This window comes from Beta vulgaris, chromosome 6 (assembly GCF_026745355.1).
Source record: "Beta vulgaris subsp. vulgaris cultivar EL10 chromosome 6, EL10.2, whole genome shotgun sequence".
Classification (NCBI taxonomy): Eukaryota; Viridiplantae; Streptophyta; class Magnoliopsida; order Caryophyllales; family Amaranthaceae; genus Beta; species Beta vulgaris.
Window position 1 is genome coordinate 25,645,119 of NC_079207.1, and position 21,918 is coordinate 25,667,036.

At 34.6% G+C, this 21,918-nt stretch overlaps 1 protein-coding gene across 3 annotated transcripts; it reads left to right on the forward strand.

Moving 5' to 3' along the window:
* The first annotated feature begins 14,452 nt into the window (after positions 1-14,452).
* On the forward strand, positions 14,453-20,327 carry LOC104896333 (organelle RRM domain-containing protein 1, chloroplastic). Of its 3 annotated transcripts, XM_019250284.3 has the most exons (10): positions 14,454-14,992; positions 15,106-15,203; positions 15,526-15,772; positions 15,852-15,949; positions 16,030-16,095; positions 18,927-19,001; positions 19,388-19,456; positions 19,574-19,680; positions 19,780-19,852; positions 19,938-20,327. In XM_019250284.3, the coding sequence occupies exons 1-10, from the start codon at positions 14,550-14,552 to the stop codon at positions 19,943-19,945; spliced, it is 1,284 nt and encodes a 427-aa protein (XP_019105829.2). In that variant the 5' UTR covers positions 14,454-14,549; the 3' UTR covers positions 19,946-20,327. The 3 variants fall into 3 exon arrangements, with proteins under 3 accessions (XP_019105830.2, XP_019105829.2, XP_010681376.2); XM_010683074.4 differs by having other exon boundaries at positions 14,456-14,992; positions 19,780-20,327; XM_019250285.2 differs by lacking the exons at positions 19,780-19,852; positions 19,938-20,327 and having other exon boundaries at positions 14,453-14,992; positions 19,579-19,669.
* The last annotated feature ends 1,591 nt before the right edge of the window (positions 20,328-21,918 follow it).

The following is a 21,918-nucleotide window of genomic DNA, read 5'->3' on the forward strand; positions in this document are numbered from 1 at the left end:
AGTGGATATCATAGGGTTAGTGGGTTAATTAGTGGTACATTAATTCATGGCTACTTACTCTATAAATAGGCACCTAATATGAAGATAAATTTGTTTCTGACATAACTTAAAATCTTAAGTTGTCTAAAGTGTCAGTGTCGAGTAGGGCTGGCAATGAGTTGAGACAGCTCGCGAGCTACTCGAACTCGGCTCGGTCAAAGCTCGATCAAAGCTCGACTCGACTGAGCTCGACTTGAGCTCAAACTCGACTCGACAGGTTAACGAGTTGAGTCGAGCAACTCAATACTCGACTCGAGAAACTCGTGAGATACTCGATAAAATTTATATATATATACTTTTAATTTTTTTTAAGAAATTTCAACTTTATTTTTTTCTATAAAAAATACTTGTACTTTTCTTTTTGAGAAAATGAAAAAAAAAAAGTTTTCTTCTATAAAAAATAGAACTATATCAAATGACCAAAAAGCTTGAAACGAGTTCGAGTTCAAGCTGGAAACGAGTTCGAGTTCGAGCTTGAAACGAGTTCGAGTTTAGGTTTCGAGTTCGAACTTGAAAATTGGAAACTCGCGAGTTTTCGAGTCGAGTCGAGTTTGAGTATGAGTTTTCGAGCTCGAGTCGAGTTTAGTCAAACTCGAACTCGACTCGCATCATTGCCAGCCCTAGTGTCGAGTTTCCAAGAGAATTCATACTTACTATCTTTGATTTTTACTCTTCCATTGTTATCAGAAATTGTATTTAATTGGTTAAAGGGTTTGAGTGAACTCATTTAAGTGTGAGAAAGCTTTGAGTGAAGCAAGAGAAAGAGAGAAAGAAAGGAACTTCGAGTGAAGTTTGAAAGGAACAACAGTTAGTGGGAAATGTTGTTGTGAACTTGAGTTTAGGAACTCAGGTTGTGGTTCGAGAGAATTAATAGGTTTGTAACAGAGTTGTTGGCCTATTATAGTGGAAAGTTTGAGTTGAAATCCCTTGTGGTTGAGGTTGTTTCTTTCTATTGGACCTAGGAAGTTTTTTCTCACTAAAATCTCATGTGTTTCCATTGTGTGTTTCCTAGGTAGCTTTTAATTCCGCAAAAAATTACACTTATTCTCTCACTATAATTCACCCCCCTCTTATACTGCTCATATTATACAACAGGGATGTCACCCCCTAAATCAGTCACTCATAGGCTTCGGGGAAAACTTAATACATCCAGTCGGATCAATAAAACTACCCACTCGGAAGGGAGAAAAAGGAAAAGGTAAGCCTACTGATTGACTTCTTGGTAGTGGACATCCCTATACCCTACAACATAATAATCGGGAGACCCACTTTGAACAAAGTCAAGGCTGCTATTTCCACCTACCAACTCCTCATACAATTCGAAACTGATGATCGTAAGGTAGGAAATATCCAAGGGGATCAGCAAGCAATAAGAGAATGCTATGTTAATAGTCTGAAAAATAAAATTGACGTTCAAGAGGACGCGAAAAAGAGAAAGCGAGAAGACGATCGACCCTCAAGTGGCGTTGGGGTTTACATCATGAAAAAACCGGAGCAATATGAACGTCCTCAGCCGGTCGAGGAAGATGAGGAAGTAGTCATCGGCGAAGAACCCGGTCATACGGTGAGGGTAGGCAAAGCCATGGACCCTTAGATAAGAGAAGAATCGTCCAAGTACTCATCGAGTACCAAGACGTGTTTGCATATGGGGCCGTGGAGATGCCCCGACTCGACCCCAAAGTCATGTGTCATGAGATAAACATCAAAGAGGGGTTCAAATTGATCAAGCAAAAGCTGAGACACCAAGGTCCCAGAAGGAACGCCGCAGCATCTGCGGAAGTCAAAAAATTGCTTGAGGTATGCTTCATAGAAGAATGTCAGTACTCGGAATGGTTGGCCAACATGTAAATGGTCAAAAAATCGAGTGGAGCATGGAGAATCTGCGTGGATTTTACAGACCTCAACAAGGCCTGCCCAAAAAACAACCACCCTTTACCCAAGATCGACAGGCTTGTCGACTCCACAGTCATGCATGCCCTCATGAGCTTCATGGACACAAATGCAGGCTACCACCAGATACCGATGGATGAGCATGACCGAATTTATACCACCTTCGTCACCAATAAAGGGGTATATTGCTACAAAACGATGACATTCGGTCAAAAGAATGCCGGGGCTACATACCAACGAACGGGTCAACCAAATCTTCAGCGACCAATTAGGTTGGAACATTGAAGTACATGTCAACGATATTGTTATTTCACTAGGAACACTACAAGAGGGGGGTGAATTGTAGTGTGGAACTTATTGCCCAAATAATGCGGAATTTAAAACATAAGCAATAAGGAACTGAAAGTGCAAGAGAGATTTTTACGTGGAAACTTCTTGTCTCAATACAAGAAGAAAAACCACGACCTACTCAGGATTTAAACTCTTCACTATAATAGGAAATCTCCTATGATTCAACCTATTACATACTCAAGTTCCACTCGGAACTCCAACTCTCTCACAATCTCCACTCTATACTCTAGACTTAACTCTAAGTCTTTCAAGAGTTCCCACAACTCTTTACAAAGGTTTACTCAAACCCTTCACCCCTAGATAGACTTCACCCTAAGTCTACGCATACACAAAAACTTACTCAAGTTCCTAACTCGAACTTACTCAAGTTCCTAACTCGAACTTGAATAAAGAATTCACTCAAACCCTTTACCAAGTTCCCATTACAAGAGTTCACTCAAACCCTTTAACCCCAAACTCAAATACAGACGCTTGATAATTTGGTTTAACTCTAGTATATAGAAACTGAATAACTGTAAAGGAACATGGCACTCGTAGGAACTTGAAACTCAAAGGAACTGACTCAAAGGAATAGAAAATATAATTTTTTGTAACGCTATTCCTTAAGCCAAACTTATGGAATGACATAAGTCTAACACTATGGAAAGACACCAGTCAGACAATTTGAAACTCAATTGAACTTGTATATTTATAGCAGTCTTTTAGAATGAACGTGGGATGAATCATGTGTTAGTGGTTAAACCATTATCCCATGATGTTCCTTCCTTAAGGAACACGTTCCTTAAACATCCCATGATCTCCATGATCACTGTTAAACGTGGGAGAGAATTAAGTTACTGCTTCCTAAATTTTAGCAACCACTTTGAGCATTAATTTGAAAATCTGATTTAATTAAAAACATATTAATTATTAAATAAGAAATTAAATTATTTTAATAAAAATATTATCTTTAAATTTCTTCCGTAAAAACCGAATAATATTTTTGATCTTTTGAAAAATAAAATCTTTTCCTTAAAAAGATTTTCCATAAAATCAGATTTTTCCTTAAATAAAACGTTACCTAAATCTAGGCATAATTTACTCAACTGACATAATGACCGTTGTAATGCTTCATCCTAAGTCTAGTTCCTTTAACTATAGTGTAATAGACTACCACGTCTGTTCCTTTAGAGAGGAACAGACAGACGATTTCTTTAACAAACTCATTATACGTATTATAAATCTAGGCTTTTTATTTTCCAAAAACTGAAAAGATAAAATTAAATTAATTAAAATCAGATTCCTAAAGAAACCGATTTTATTAAAAACTTATCTTTTATTTAATAACTTATCTTTTATTTTAAACTAAAACTTATCTTTTATTTTAAAACTAAAACTTATCTTAAAACAACTAATGCATATTATTTATAAATGATTAACCACGTAGAGATTTATTAAGAAATAAACTCTAAATAAATTCTTATAGATTAAGATAATAATATGCATCAGATTTATTGACTCTTAAATACTTTTGACTCTAAGTTCCACGAGTTCCTTTACCTTACGAGTTCCTTTAGACCTTGTTCCTTACCTTTACTTTCTCACATACTTACATGAATCCTAGAAAATAAACTCATATTTTCTGCCTTCATGCTCCATGCTGCTCCAACTCAAGAACCGCATGTTGATGCTCCACCTTTGGAACTTCAGTGTGCTAGTTCCTTTAAGAAACTTCGCACTCATAGTTCCTGCTCAGGAACTTCTTGTTTCAACTCTGAAACGTTATATTGCTGCTCCCACTCAGGAACTGCTCCAGAACTTCATATTCAATGTTCCTCATAGGATGTACCTAGGAACCGCTCTATTTTGTTCCTTATAGGAACTCTTTTAGGAACTTCACTTGTTGAAAACCTTCATGATGTGATATATTCAACCTTTGATGACTTGTTTCATGTTAATGTAATATGCACATCTCAAACACACATGTTAGTTAGATAATCATCATTTGTTTACAATCATCAAAACTACATGACTCAACAGATATGATAGTGAAAAGCAAGACCCAGGGGGATCATCCATCAGACTTAAGGGAAACATTGGGCATGTTGAGGCGGTTCCGCATGATGTTGAACCCAAAAAAGTGCGTCTTTGGAGTTAAGGGAAGAAAGTGCATCAGATTCTTGGTGGACGAGAGAGGGATTGAGGCCAACCCTGATAAAATCAAAGCAGTGATTGAAATGAAATCCCCTCGAAACGTACGGGAGGTGCAACGCCTAACCGACTGTCTGGCTGCCATCCGGACGTTTCCTCTCCGGATCAGCAGATAAGAGCTTATTCTTCTTCAAAGATTTAAAAAGAAAAGAGTTCACTTGGGACGATGAAGCCGAAAATGCTTTCGCCTCCCTTAAAAAACACCTATCAATCCTCCCAAAACTTATATCCCCCTTGTCGGGGGAAGCTTTGTTCATCTATCTAGCCGTTTCAGAATAAGCGCTCAGCGCGGTGTTGGTGGCCGAGAGGGAAGGAAAGCAGCATCCGGTCTACTTCATCAGCCATGCCTTCCGAGGAGCAGAGGCTAAGTACAACGAGGTTGAAAAAATAGTCTTTGCCCTTGTAATGGCCAGTCGGAAACTCAAACCATACTTCCAAGCTCACCCTATCAAAGTTATCACCGGACAGCCGCTCAAGCTCACCCTTATATTCCCCATGATGAACAAGTCATGCATGTATATGAAGGAGATATCAACATAAATAAACACATCATATAAAGAACATTCATCATAGAAGGATATAGGCTTAACTATATTTGACCTTAAGCATCATACATATTCTTCCCCCTTTTGTCATTATCGAAAAGGATCATGTTACACACATTTATTTTAGGTAAATCATATACACATTATTTTATATGCTACACTTACCACCATCATGGTTAAGCACTTGTTAGTCCCAAAAGCCTCAAGAATCTCAGTTTTCAAACTTAGGATGCATGTGCTACACAAATTTCAACTCACAATCCAAAGACCCAACTTCAAAAACCATCGAAGGAACTTGACAGGTAAGAAAATAAAAGTCAAGCAAAAATCAATTTTGAAAGTCAAGAATGGATAAAGAGATAGGACATTGTAATATCCGGCTCAAAGAAATATGAAAGAAGTTTGTGGAAAATTTTGAGTAAAAGGAACTTGAGATATATTGTGTGCTCTATGGTTTAGACTTATAATAAGAGATTCTCAACAATAATTATAGTTAATCACTTCACCTCACACTTTTTAAATCTCTGTCAAACCCCACACATATTCACCTTGATATATATCTATCAAGTTCACTTTACTTAACTGATCAGCCATGAGGAACTCATTGAGTGAAGAAACTTGAACGAATTCATCTTTATAGTCAAGTTCTTTCAATCATTCGCTTATGTTCCTCTTCTCAAATCATCAAATCCATGAGTAAGCATTTTCACAACCATATATATGACATATTGAATTCTAGAAAATAATAAAGATTGGATCACCCTTGTTTACTTTTTTTTCTTTTTTTTTATTTTAATTTTTTTTTTAACGAGGGTGTCATTACAAGATGTTGTACTTTTCCTAGAATATCACATTTACCTACCACAAAGAAGTAAACATATATATCGATTCCTTCCTTATTCCCCTGAGTTCTTTACCATTCCTTCATCATTAGGAACTTATATGAGTAGCTCCATCTAATGATATATCTTTCTGAGCATCAATTGTTAAAAATATATAATACTTGCTTCTCACTTCTTCCTTAACTTCCCCCTCAAAATGTATTTACCATTTATCACTCTTTATGTATCATTGAACCATAAAAAGTCATGAATTTTAATTTAGAGCACATGGGAATTAGGATATTTGAAGTGACAGGATATGAATGGAATGATAATTTAATCAATCAAAGGGTGTTTGAAGAAATGTGGTGTGAACTGTTGATAGTTGGCTAAGAATAGGTTTGTTCCCTCTAAAAGTTAAATGAAATGAAATATATTAAGGGAATTTACCATCTTGTTCCAACAAGGTTTCTTTCATTGTATCTTTGGCAACTTAGGACTTTCATGTTTTCCAGCGTCCACAATTCTATTATGAGACCTCTAACACTCTTAGGCAAGGGAATATGCCTTTACGACACAAAAATTAAGTGTAACATATTTACTCTAGTGTGCATATAATCTCTTCAATTTTAGTACATGTAAGAACCCAATTCGACAAAACTTTTTGAAAAGAACATGTTTATGCTCAAGTCATACTTCATTAAGTCTTGTTCCTCTAAACAGTCCATGAATAGGTGAAATTATAAAGAACATATATTCACATAATTTAAAGCAAGACTTTTAAAATTTATGCATTCAGATTAATAAATTTTAACAATGTAATATATTAATGTGAATAGGAACATCATAACTTAAGTCATATTTCACCATGAATATAGAATTACCTCAAGTACTGGACTGATTTTGATGACTTACTTTTGAATTCCCGAACTGTTAGTTCCATCATTTTGATGTCTTCACATCTGATGGATACTTCCATTCCAACTTGAGTCATACTCATCGTTCTTCAAAAGTTCCTTGCCATGTTTTTGTCATAATATCATTATGCTCCAAGAGAGTAGTTGAGTTCCCTTATCATGCTTGTGTACTCATTTGCGTATAAGGTTAGCAAAAACTCTTGCATAAAATAGTTAGTGTACCAAGCATATTATCCATATTACGATGTACAACTACTAACTCAATTCCTCTTGAAACTAGAAATTATTGTTAATTTTGAAATCATTTTTCAAGAAGAAACTTGATGTTGTTCCTCGTAGATTTTCAGAAAAAAAAATTCTTTTGAACACATTGAAAATCTATTTGGAACGTCCTAAATATCATGTAAGAAACAAAAACAATTAGAATTCTAATGGCTTCTAGACTAGCAACAGGAGCAAAGGTTTCTTCATAGTCAATTTCCTTCTTGTTGATTATAACCTTTTACTACAAGTCTAGCTTTGTTCCTAACAATTGTTCCATACTCATCTAGTTTATTTCTAAACACCCATTTTAAGCCAATTATTTTTTTGTTTAGAAGAAGGATCTAGATGTCATACCTTGTTTCTTTCAAACTCATTTAATTTAGCTTGCATGGCAGTGATCCAATCAGAGTCAGTTAAGGATTTTTCATGATTTCATGGTTCCATCATTGATAGGAACGCATGAAATGCACAAAAATTCCTTAACTGAGATCTAGTTTGCATACCTTTGGATATGTCACTTATTATGAGTTTCACTGGATGAGATTTCTGATGTCTCCAAGGTTTTGGTTGAAACTCCTTGTATAAAGTTTCTTTGCCTATGTCTCTGTGAATGAGCCATAGGAATACTTCTTATGTTCCCGTTAGAATCAAGAAACTCGATTGTTGGAACTGTTTGTTCCTACTAATGTGTAGGAACTCGCTTACACATATTCATTGAGTTAAAATTTTATTTGATGAACCTGAACTTGATCTTATTTTTAAGCTCTTTTCCATACGTTCATATAGCTGACTATTATTACTTTCTAGAGTGACATATTTCATATTAAGAACTCTAGCTGCAAGAAACTTGTGAGTTCAACATAAAAATAATAATCATCTTTGACCTTTTACTGGGAACAAACAAGTTAGTCTCATAATAAATATGTCAACTCTTCATAACACATTATATATCATTTTGCTATAAGCTCTTTGTGTTTAACAATTAGAGGTGCATTTTAACACTACCTCATCGCTTCTATTTTCAAATCTCCTTAGATGATTCTTATTGCTTTTATTTCTAAACACTTAAATCAAATGCTTAAGAACTAAATACCAGTGTTTTCTCCTTTGAAGATGTCATAGGATGTCTTGTTGATCAACTTATATCATCCTTTGTTGATGATTTAGAAAGTGATATCGATTATTTTTCTTACTTGTTCCTTGTTCCTGCATACATCATCAAACTTGTTTGGAACTTGGTTCCATGGTTAGATCTTGAATATAATAATTTATGAACACTTATACTTTTAATCTTCTTAGCAATGATTACACATTATGTGGAATACTTATCTTTGCGATTAAAGAAAAGAATCAAGTGTTCCTTAAATAACTATAAACAAGAAAATCTCCTTCAAAATTCTAATCTAAACACTTAAAATGCCACGCAAATTCATAGAAAAGGTTCAAGAATTTGTGATGCACACCAAATTTTGAAAGAAGATAAGATCACATACTATCTTCATGGACACATATACAAACTTATCCTTTAGGAACTAGATATAAGATATACCTATAATCAAGTTCCTTGGTCTAATTTGTCAACCATGATGAAGTTAGAATGTTATTATTTTGATAGATATAAGTAGATCATCCTCAATAATGACTAGTCATGTCAGTTGTTAGGAACCAAATTGAGATCCACAAAGTATGTGTTCCCTACTTGATTCCCTTCAAGTAGACATTTCTAGCTTTTTTGATACGAATCTAATTTCAAAAACAACCAGAGTTAGTGAACTTTAAAAACTGTAAACATAAAGTGCTTCATTAACTCGACAATAAATAGTATACAATGAAACAAGAACTTAACTTACCAACATTTGATTATTAAACAGTCTTACCATTTTACGTTGGTTTCTGAAGCTACAGTTCCTTCATCATAAGCATATAGCGAGAGTAATGTTGATTTGTCTATCATCATATGCTTGGAACACTCGTTGTCGAGCTATATCTTACGAGTTGTTCCCCTCACTAAATATTGTTTGTTCCTTCATTTTGGGTTGTCATAAACTAAGAAATATAATCCATAAAGCGAACCCAAAAAGAAATACTTTGTGCATTTTAATATTAGTAGGTTAGTCAAAAGAGATAATATAATTAAAGCATATAATGAAATAAAGTTCCTTAAAAAATATAGTCTCATATGTAAAGGAACTTCTGCTTTTTCCAAGTGAACTAAGATTAATTTCAAAAGAATTAGGAACTTGTGCCAAATGTTGGTATGTTTCTATACCATTTAGTAGTTCCACTAATATTAGTTTACCATCGTTCCTTCAAATCAATAGTCAATGTTTCTTGATTTGAGAAGCTGATTTTATGCATTTATTTTGTGGAAATAGAATAAGTAGGCAATAGGAACAATTTGCTATTATAAGAGAATAAAGGCACTGAGACTTTAATTACTTAACTCACTTAATCACTTAGTCAGAGACACTTAGAACTTCATTAATTAAGATCCTATATAATAGTTATTTAGATTAATCATGAGATTAGATCATAGGATCATGGATTTACACGTTGTTCCTTTCCTTGAGGAACAAGCACATCATGCGCCACTTTGTATACGTTCAATTGAACGTGTTATATCCAGTATCTCACTTTCCTAAATTCTAGGAAATTGTTAAGCATAAAAAATTAATATTAGTTCTTTTTAATAATATCCAAGAAGGTTTTTCTTTAAATATAAAAGATTTAATTTTTTTTTATTAAAATCTTTCCATAACAAAAAAAATCTTTAAAATGATTTAACTTAGTCAAAATCTTTTTCGTTAAAACCTTCCTAAATTATAGCCTTAATTAAGCTTCTATTATTATTTGAAAATGAACATCAGTTAATAGATATGTTGATTCATGCTTAATTACTATACTCATGTGATTATATTAGAGTTCGTTTGAATCAATTTAGTTGTGCCAATAAGTCTGTTCCTTTCAGAGGAACTGATAGTCATTCTCTTATTACATCTATAAGTTCCTTTACCAATATTAATTATATCCGTAGACAAACCTACAAGATATAATTTTACTTGCACAAAAACTTGAAGAGAAGTTAGATTGAAATAATTCATATATATGTAACAACATAAAACAACTTCTCTTTCATAACCTTCTTCAATCATGTATTTATAAGAGATATCAAAAATCAAATTTGATAATAATAATGACCAAGATATATAGTATGTAAAGATTATTACCCAATTTCCTAAGAAATATATTTCACCTTTTACATACTTTTTCTAGCTTTTGTAGTCATAGGAACTCATGTCTAGAACTACATTCTAGAAACAACTAACCTCTACATCAAGAGATGTCAGTTCCTTTCACATTACCTGCAAAATAAGCAAGTTCTTGGTTTTTGGTACCCAAATATATGTTGGGTCCTTTCTTGTTAGTAGGAAGAACATAAAATATCCATATTCATGATGTACGCACATATCTACCACTACTAACAAGGAACATCATGTACCGACATAAGAAATATTTCAAATATTCATGATGCATAATAAAACTATCATTTGGCAAATGAATAATAATATATGAGTGTGATATAACATGCCAAAAATAATGGATTTTCCTTAAGATGAGAAACCAAGTTCCAGAGACACAAATATGCATTGTTCCATATAACTTGTTCCTTCAACTATTTCTAGTATATGATTCTTTGATATTTTTAAAAAAATTGGAAATCTGAATTTTGTCTTTAGAAAACAATGTTAAAGCTATCCTAAATTTCTAAAAAACATCAAAGCCAAATAAAACAATCTTACTAGAAATACTTAAGGAACAAGTTCCAATGTAATATATGCGTATAAAGAATATCTCAAGGAAGAGATACTTACATCAAAGGGGTTGTTCATAATCCTCGAGTGACTTTTAATTGTGTATAAAAAGTCTGCCTTCACTTGTTCCTTTGAATGACATCGGGTGGAGTTCCTTTCTCGTACGTGTTCTTTCTTCTTGCAGGAACTTAACTCAGCAGGGTTTCCTGCTTATCAATGAGTTCCGGCTCTGATACCAATTGTTATTTCACTAGGAACACTACAAGAGGGGGGGTGAATTGTAGTGTGGAACTTATTGCCCAAATAATGCGGAATTTAAAACATAAGCAATAAGGAACTGAAAGTGCAAGAGAGATTTTTACGTGGAAACTTCTTGTCTCAATACAAGAAGAAAAACCACGACCTACTCAGGATTTAAACTCTTCACTATAATAGGAAATCTCCTATGATTCAACCTATTACATACTCAAGTTCCACTCGGAACTCCAACTCTCTCACAATCTCCACTCTATACTCTAGACTTAACTCTAAGTCTTTCAAGAGTTCCCACAACTCTTTACAAAGGTTTACTCAAACCCTTCACCCCTAGATAGACTTCACCCTAAGTCTACGCATACACAAAAGAACTTACTCAAGTTCCTAACTCGAACTTACTCAAGTTCCTAACTCGAACTTGATACAAGAATTCACTCAAACCCTTTACCAAGTTCCCATTACAAGAGTTCACTCAAACCCTTTAACCCCAAACTCAAATACAGACGCTTGATAATTTGGTTTAACTCTAGTATATAGAAACTGAATAACTGTAAAGGAACATGGCACTCGTAGGAACTTGAAACTCAAAGGAACTGACTCAAACAAGGAATAGAAAATATAATTCTTTTTGTAACGCTATTCCTTAAGCCAAACTTATGGAATGACATAAGTCTAACACTATGGAAAGACACCAGTCAGACAATTTGAAACTCAATTGAACTTGTATATTTATAGCAGTCTTTTAGAATGAACGTGGGATGAATCATGTGTTAGTGGTTAAACCATTATCCCATGATGTTCCTTCCCTTAAGGAACACGTTCCTTAACACATCCCATGATCTCCATGATCACTGTTAAACGTGGGAGAGAATTAAGTTACTGCTTCCTAAATTTTAGCAACCACTTTGAGCATTAATTTGAAAATCTGATTTAATTAAAAACATATTAATTATTAAATCTGAAATTAAATTATTTTAATAAAAATATTATCTTTAAATTTCTTCCGTAAAAACCGAATAATATTTTTATTATCTTTTGAAAAATAAAATCTTTTCCTTAAAAAGATTTTCCATAAAATCAGATTTTTCCTTAAATAAAACGGTTACCTAAATCTAGGCATATTTTACTCAACTGACATAATACCGTTGTAATGCTCATCCTAAGTCTAGTTCCTTTAACTTAGTTAATAGACTACCACGTCTGTTCCTTTAGAAAACAATTTCTTTAACAATACTTATTATACGTATTAGAAATCTAAGGTTTTTTATTTTCCAAAAACTAAAAAGATAAAATTAAATTAATTAAAATCAGATTCCTAAAGAAACCGATTTTATTAAAAACTTATCTTTTATTTTAAAACTAAAACTTATCTTTTATTTTAAAACTAAAACTTATCCTAAAACAACTAATCATATTATTTATAAATATTAACCACGTAGAGATTTATTAAGAAATAAACTCTAATAAATTCTTATAGATTAAGATAATAATATGCATCAGATTTATTGACTCTTAAATACTTTTGACTCTAAGTTCCACGAGTTCCTTTGACCTTACGAGTTCCTTTAGACCTTGTTCCTTACCTTTCACGTTTCCATATACTTACATGAATCCTAGAAAATAAACTCATATTTTCTGCCTTCATGCTCCATGCTGCTCCAACTCAAGAACCGCATGTTGATAGCTCCACCTTTGGAACTTCAGTGTGCTAGTTCCTTTAAGAAACTTCGCACTCATAGTTCCTGCTCAGGAACTTCTTGTTTCAACTCTGAAACGTTATATTGCTGCTCCCACTCAGGAACTGCTCCAGAACTTCATATTCAATGTTCCTCATAGGATGTACCTAGGAACCGCTCTATTTGTGTTCCTTATAGGAACTCTTTTAGGAACTTCACTTGTTGGATAACCTTCATGATGTGATATATTCAACCTTTGATGACTTGTTTCATGTTAATGTAATATGCACATCTCAAACACACATGTTAGTTAGATAATCATCATTTGTTTACAATCATCAAAATACTACATGACTCAACAGATATGATAGTGAAAAGCAAGACCCAGGGGGATCATCCATCAGACTTAAGGGAAACATTAGGCATGTTGAGGCGGTTCCGCATGATGTTGAAGCCAAAAAAGTGCGTCTTTGGAGTTAAGGGAAGAAAGTGCATCAGATTCTTGGTGGACGAGAGAGGGATTGAGGCCAACCCTGATAAAATCAAAGCGGTGATTGAAATGAAATCCCCTCAACGTACGGGAGGTGCAAGCCTAACCGACTGTCTGGCTGCCATCCGGACGTTTCCTCTCCGGATCAGCAGATAAGAGCTTATTCTTCTTCAAAGATTTAAAAAGAAAAAGAGTTCACTTGGGACGATGAAGCCGAACATGCTTTCGCCTCCCTTAAAAAACACCTATCAATCCTCCCAAAACTTATATCCCCCTTGTCGGGGGAAGCTTTGTTCATCTATCTAGCCGTTTCAGAATAAGCGCTCAGCGCGGTGTTGGTGGCCGAGAGGGAAGGAAAGCAGCATCCTGTCTACTTCATCAGCCATGCCTTCCGAGGAGCAGAGGCTAAGTACAACGAGGTTGAAAAAATAGTCTTTGCCCTTGTAATGGCCATCAGTCGAAAACTCAAACCATACTTCCAAGCTCACCCTATCAAAGTTATCACCGGACAGCCGCTCAAGAAGGTCATAGAAAGCATGAACCACTCCACTCGGATGACCGATTGGGACGACCAACTCGCTAATTTTGGTCTGGAATACGAGCCAAGGAGAGCAATAAAGGCGCAGGCTTTGGTAGACTTCATCATTGAATGCACGACCAGACCCCGGTCGGTGGGCAGGAGGGATGGGAATTACAAGTAGATGGCTCCTCCACCAAAGCAGGGTGTGGAGCCGATCTGGTGATCATGCCTCCGGTTGGAGAAAAGATTGTTATTTCACTAGGAACAATACAGGGGGGGTTTTGAATGTGTGAGAAATAAACGTAACTTTTCGCGGAATTATAAAACAATGAGAGGAACAAGAGAAAGACACTAGAGATTTTACAAGGAAAAACTTCTTGGACCCAACAAGAAGAAACAAGCTTGACTACTAGAGATTTTAAACTCAACTCTTTCACTATAATAGGCCAAAACACCTTTAATTCAAACCTATTATCTCTCGAGCCACTCCTTGAGTTCCTCTACAAACTCAAGTCCCAACAACAATTCCCTCTAACTGTTGTTCCTCTCGTGCACAATTTTTGAAAACTCAGAAATATATAGTAGAATATCTAAAACATTGAATATATATATGGCGAATTTCGTGATTTGTTAGGAATATTTGGTGAAAAAACCGCAATTTTCTATTATAGTCGGTATCACCGTGCCATAATTTAAAATCTCTACGACTCTACCCATTGCCTCTTCAAAGTTTAAACCAGCCACACCACACATCAATTTAACGAATCCTAAAGACCGCCATGGAACTAATTCATTCACTTCCTACAACCTTCAGTTCAAGCAGTTTATCTCCAACCCAAAAAGTACACCATCATCGAAAATCACCATTTCTACCCTCCATAATCTCTCATCCTTTTGATTCTTTCAGCTCCACGACTCCATTTTTACCCAAAAATCGAAAGTGTCTTCAACTTTCATTATCGTTAACCCAACAAAATTTCAGTGAACCATCTAATATTTCTTTCTTATTTTCTCCAAACTTTTCATTGCACAAGTCTTCATTGTCAATGATTACTGCTTTTGCTTCAACATCATCAACAGCTACACCCTTTAATTCTACTACTCCAAATTCCACTGAAAATGTTCATTGGATGGTTATAATGGATAAGCCTACTGATGGGATTCAAACAAAAGCTGAAATAATCAATTATTATGTCAGTATTTTGGAGAAAGCTTTGGAAAGGTGGGGTTTTTTTTTCCTTTTAAATGTATTCAATTTGTAATTTGTTTTTGATTTGGTTTATTTCTCTTGATTTTAATTATACGTTTTGATTAGGGGTTGGTGACATTTTTCAGTGAGAAGGATGCACAAAGTTGTATATATGATGCTTCCTTTGATACCCATTTTGGATTTTGCTGCATTGTTGCTGAAGAAACTTCTAGATTCATTGCTGGTGAACCTTCCATTCCTATTATTTTAAAGTTATTGTGTGTTCTAATAAGTTACTAAGTCAGTTTACTATTAGTTGCATCACTTTTGACTTTTATATGTGTAGTAGAACTTTGATGGGGTAAATTTAAATTTTTAATCAATACTTGATATCTCTATATAAAGCAAATTTTAGTATGCAAGACATTAATTTATAATCATTGTATATTTACACATTTGATTATTGAATATATTGATGGTTAAGTTGTGTGTTGGCAAGCATGAAAGCCAAAGAGGAAATGTGATCCTCATTGGATTTTGTACATGTTTTTTTTCTGGCTGTATAGGTCTTCCAGGAGTGCTATCTGTTAAGCCTGATCCTGATATAAATTCAGTTAAGAAGGATTATAGTTATCTGACTTATCTCAACCTTCAAGACAAGTCTGTATCAAATTCACCCAATCAGAGTACATTGTTGCCCCCCAAAGGTTCAAAATATTGGCTTGTACGCATCGATATGCAGTCCAGTAGAGTCTCATCAAAGGCACAGGCTGTTGATTTTTATGTTAAGATACTAACCAAGGTCTTGGAGAAGTATGTATTTGAGTGACAGGCTATTTTATATGTTTTTGAAATGTTTAAAACTTCTGAGAAGGAAAATGTTCAATGACAGTGAGACGGATGCACAGAGATGTATATATCATGTAACATGGCAGTCTAATCTTGGATTTTGCTGTAACCTTGACGAGGAATCTGCCCAGAAGTTAGCTAGTATATACCTATTCTGCTCTTTGATTCATTGAATCATCATTTGGTTTGCTTTCCTTACTCTAAACCCTTGTTTTGTGCAGCCATACCTGGAGTTTTATCTGTTAAGCCAGATGAGCACTTTGAGTCAGAAAACAAGGATTATGGAGGTTTGTCAAGTCAGCACATTTGATTTCTATCTAGCTATGTGTTGTTTGGTACAAACTTTGAATATCTCACTTTTTCTTCCAAGAGCTTTTGTGGCATAAGAGGTGTCATCTTTAAATAAATCAGGCAGTTCATTGGCTTTTGTTATGGACAGTATATTGGGAATTCATTTTCTATTTGAGCTAACTGCAACATTTTAATTTGTTCTTCTAGTAGGGAGTGTATAATAATGGTTTCATAATGCTTGGGTCATTGATATGATCTTACAGTCCAAATCTTACAAGGCACTACTTGTGAATTATGATTTATAGACAAGCTAGTTGGATGTTTGCAGACTTGCAATGGATGTAAATACTCTGCCTGTAAGCTGGCATTTATGTCATTAGCATGCATCTTTTTCTGTGAAACTGCATTTAGGTTTTGTTGAGCATTTGCTACTACATGGAAGCTTTGACACAAGACTATTAGTATACGTTGATGGGCATTATTGTGCAATATGAAGTATCTATTTAGGACTACGCAAGGTACAAATTACACTTATTGATAAGGATTATAACTCGGGTGAAGAGATATTGTTTCATAGAGTTGAACTAATGCAGCCATTTTTGGTATGATGTAACTGGAGAATGCTATTGGTATATTTGATCATTCTTTCAAGTTACACTATCCTGGGTTAACCACTATCCGCCTAGGGTCCATGACCTTAGAGTGTGTATGTCTTATAATCATATGTGTGACTAATCCAGCTTGAAATCTTGTCAGTAGAATCTGCATCTTGGATCTTATACACGCTTGTGTGGTAACTAGTATACGAGGATCTATTTGCTACTCATGCAATCTAATTGGAGAAAGCTTTTAGATTCTACTAGTGTCACATGCACGTAATGCGTGCAATAACATGTGATAACAAATGAAGTAGAAAATAAAATTAATTGGGTAGAAAAATTGTCTTTACATTTTATTTTCTCAAAAAATTGATGTTCAATTTAAATGTCCTAAATTTCCCCCTCTTTTTTGATTCAAATGAAACAGTTAGTTATCCTCTATTTTTTTTCTTTTTTTTCTTTTTCTACTTTTTTGGTGTCCCCCATATGTTGCCTTATATAATAGAGATGCTTATTGTGTTTCTAGGTACTGAATTCTGGGAAGAGCATGCTTGAATTTGGCATGTGTGTTAAACTGTCTGTTACTTTGTCTAAAGTAGTCGCTTCTATATGTTGTAAAATTGTAATCATGATTTGAAAGAACTAAATCCAAAATGCCTAAGTGAGCATAATAAATTAAGAACTACTCCCTAATGAGGTGAGAAACTTATGCTGACAGCATAGACAGAGGATGACCTAGGCGAATATATTTTTTTTGTAGAATGATAGTATTTGAGAAGTTACATGAAATGGTTTTTCTTTTTCTTTTTTTGTTTATTCTTATGTTGTTCTACTAAAAGTAGTCTTGTAAAATAATGTTGGTATATAGAACTAAGATATCATAGCTTAGAAATCAGAACAAAGGGGAAAAGAACCAAAAGAAGAAAGAAGCTTGTATAATCACTACCACAGGTTGAAATTCTAAAGTTCCTGAAGGGTCCAGACATTTCATATTTGCTGGATCTATCAGTAGGAGCATTGTCTATCAAGCTGAAACTGGTAAAAGTTGCTTTCTGGGTTTTCCATCTTTGTTTTATTTGATGCAAAGCGATTGCTTGATCTAGCACCCTTATTGTGGAGTACCCAAAAGAAAAATCTGGGTCTGGATTTAGTTGATGTCAAATAAATTTGGTTGACATGCAGATCCTTATCTTGAGATTCTTCAATTTTGCCAGCATTTTGCTGTGGCCACTTGAAAAAGGGCAAATGATGAGAGTTATATACATTCCCATAATGATGGTGTTTTTCCAAAATCAAACTTTGCTGTTCAGCATCTTGGACTAGCCATCCTTTAGAAGGTATTGTTAAAAGATAATCGATTCCTAATGAAATGGACTTACCAGCCACTTGCTAGCCGGCCAACCTAACCAAAACTACAAGAGTTTTGGTCTCCTTTTTCCTGTTCTCATGGGAAATACGTGCCTCTTGGGTCTTTGTCTCAGCTACCTGAGTCAATTCTTCGTACTTCTGGTTTGGCTCATAGGACTTTGAGGTTGTCAGCCTGACCATGAGTTAATTGAGGTGAGTCTATAGCCTGAGTGTCGTTAAATGAGGATGAGGTCCTTGTAAGAGTAGCCAATAATCCTACATAGCCAAGGAAACTTGTGGTGTCAAGACAACTTTGCGGGCCATTACAGACAGCAATTGGAATATATAGATTTACTGATTTCAGGCTTGGAAGTTAATTTACTGAGGTCTTTGGATGTTGCTAGCAAGTTCTGAATTTTTGTCTTATGTTAAATCCACCAAAGCCGTAGCATTGATCCTCTGGCCGAGAAGTTCACTTGGATAATTGGGATCCTAGTAGGAAACCTGAAGGTAGGTCTAATCTAACCGATAGGCAAAGAAGATCAAACTATGTTAGTTCCAATCTGGGTAGGGCCATAAGTGGAAGGACTTCAAGCGAAAGCAGGTTTGCTCATCAATCATTCATGCTCATAGAACACATAAAGGTATACATACCAGCGTAATGTCATCAGGATGCCCATTCTGAATTCTCTATTAGTGAATTCTTATTGCATATCAGAGTAAAAAAAATTGACAAGCAATATAAATAATGAGTTTGGTGTGTCTTTATTCTCATCTGTGAACATCAAAGTGTAGGAACATATTATTTTCTGCAGGCAAATTGATGTTTAAAGAAATGGAACCATCACTTTAGATGGATGATTATGAGACATTGCTTGCAGGTGATAGATTGCTGTCTGATGCTTCAGATTTTACAAATGCCACAGAGATGAGCAAAACCAAGCTTTTCATAACAGGTAGTTTTTTTTTTTTTTTTTTTCTGTGGTCCTTTCTTATGCGGGACAGTTGTAGTGTAGGTACTGCATAGTGATATATGCTCGATTCTTGGCTGGTTAGTCCATGAAGTTGTTGCTTTGCTAATGAATCTTGAACTGTGATATCCTTGTCTTAGTACCAATGCAACTAGAAAATGTCAATGGTGTTACTTTTATATACCATATCATCAGTGTAACTCAAGGCTTCTATTATAAACGGAATGCATGTTTAAAACAAAAAGGGTTTGTATACTTCATTTGCTTGGTACGACAAATGATGGTTACGCCCCCTACAACTGGATGCATATTACCTATGTTCAAAGCGCCTGGTGTCATTGCATGGTACTGAACATGAATTCTTTTGTCAGGTCTGTCATTCTACACATCTGAAAAAACTTTACGTAAGGCCTTTGAACCCTTTGGTGATCTAGCAGAAGGTAGGTTCTGTCTGTTACTCTGTTGTAACAGGAGAAATATGTTCCACTCTCTATTTGTTCCCTCCTTTACTCATGACATTCAGCTGCAAAGGTAATTGACTGCAAATATTTGTATAGTTAAGGTTATCATGGATAAGATCTCGAAGAGGTCAAAAGGATATGCATTTGTTGAGTACATCACCGAGGAAGCTGCTACCATGGCTCTTCAAGAAATGAATGGCAAAGTAAACAAGTGCATCAACTTCAATATTTTGAATTTTTTATAAAAAATAAAATTTACTGAGCTTGAAGCATATTCCTTACACTTTTGATGTGCATTGCAGATAATTAATGGGTGGATGATAGTTGTTGATAGAGCAAAGAAGCAGCCGCGATACATCAAGGAACGCACAAGATGTTTGTCATCACAGAACAGAAAATTTAGGTAGACAGATCGCTTCCTCAGAATTCAGAGATCAACAGCTTTCTACTAAATTCTTAGGTGCTTAAGGATTTAGATGTGATTAGATGTCCATGAAAAGTTGAGTAGAAGAGTATACAACATTGAATGATGGAAGTCATAGGATAGAGTTATAACTATTAGCAACTAGCATGGTTAATGCATCAAGATATTCAAGAAAATACCGATTTTGGTCAACATGCTCATAGTTCATTATAAATGGTGTACCTGGAGACTGGAGTATGGACATAGGTAAACCAAGACAAAAATTATGTTCTGGAAGGTGGCTTCAGTAACTATTTTGTAGAAGGTACTTCACAAATGTAAAACTTTGCTTTGGTGTATCCCAATTACAGGCATACTGCGTGAATTTAAGAAACTGTACATTTTTGTATTTTGAAAGAAATAGAAAAACTCCATTCTTATTTGGTATCCAGTTTCTTCCTAACCTTTTGTATAAATGGAAATCCATATTACATAAATCGACAGAGGGGACTTTTAAGGATTGACAGTATAGACTGAAAATGTGAAAAGTTCACTAACTAATTTAATGGACCTTTTGTGTTTTTTTTGAAGGACCAATCTTATGGACTTAGAGAAGAATATACTCTAAGTTCATTGTGATTTTTTTTTTTGGATGCAATTCCTTACTTAATAACTATGCAATTACTTTTTTTTTTTTTCTTTTCTTGTACTTCCTCCGTTTTTTTTTACTTGCAACACTTTTTTTCATCAACTCCAATGCGAAATTTGGATAGGAGATAGGTAGAGAGGAAAAAAAAAGAGGGCTTCATGTGATTGGAGAGAGATAGAGAGAAAAGAAAAACAAAAATAGATAGTGTTACAATTAATTAATTATTTTCCTTTTAGGAAAGTGTTGCAAGTAAAGACACGGAAGAAGTATAAAGATTCAATGGTAAGGAAATAAGAAATTTGCCTTCCTAAAACGAAAGAAAGAAAAGAAAAAAAGCCAACAACATAATGTGATACAATGTTCGGGTAAGGCATGAACCGTTTTATCCAAGTAAATTAAACCAATAGTACTCTCTTCATGTGTCCGGCTCCTCTTGAGTTATTTAAGAACTCTACATGTAGAGTTTGTGTAATCACAACTCTTTATCTAATTTTATTCATCTCAGCCATCCATTCGGGAAAAAAAGAATCAACAATGATACCCAAAATCCAAATCTATTTTCCCTCTATTTTTTCTTTCTCCTCCACCTTTTTCCTCTACGGTTAGAGATACTCCTTTGTTGTTTCTCTCTCTTCCACCCTTCTCCCTCCAAATATGTCCCCTAAACCATCTCTCCATTGCAATTGTCAAGATATTGCTTGCGCGAGTGTAATCAGGGTGAATTGTTACTCTTAATCCAGTTTAGTTAATTGAACAATATAACAAGAATTCCCAAATTCAACCTAGAATTCCCAATTCTTACATAGTAGCTTCAAAGTCTTAAATTTGTCCTTAATTGAGTCGATTCTTTCACGAAAACGAACATCTCCATTGAAAGTCACCATAAAGCTGCATTCACGCAACTTAGAAGATCGAAATTTTGAAATGACGTGCTTTTTAAGGTTATGAAATTCCGATGTGCGTGACGAATTGAAGCATGTAGATTTACTATCCCATATTAATTGATATAGTTTTACTATCACACAATTGTAGGTGTTCTATCTGCCTTCTTATTTTATTGTTTGTAATTGCTAGTGTCAGTATTTTCATATTGTAGCTAGTGAATTGTTGGGTCCTAACCTTTTGAATGGTGAGTTGTAGATTTATTTCTTTATTAAATTCCGGGTACCCCATAAATTGAGAGAAATAATATGAAATTTATGAGACCTTTTCATTGTAAGAAGTATCTCAACTAATATGAGATGGACAAAGAAGAAAAGTGTATTAGTTAATATGAGACGGTGGAGTAAAAAAATAAACACATCTAACGGAATCAAACACAATTTCTTCTATATTATTATAAAGTTGATGAGCCAAACTTTGACACGAACTTTTGTCCAATCATTGTTT

What these genes read in the sequence shown, in the direction of transcription:
- LOC104896333 (XM_010683074.4), top strand. Translation starts at nt 14,550, where the DNA reads ATGGAACTAATTCATTCACTTCCTACAACCTTCAGTTCAAGCAGTTTA. An exon ending in CTAACCAAGGTCTTGGAGAA is followed by an intron (nt 15,773 to 15,851) that starts GTATGTATTTGA and finishes GTTCAATGACAG; the next exon opens with TGAGACGGATGCACAGAGAT. An exon ending in ATCTGCCCAGAAGTTAGCTA is followed by an intron (nt 15,950 to 16,029) that starts GTATATACCTAT and finishes TGTTTTGTGCAG; the next exon opens with CCATACCTGGAGTTTTATCT.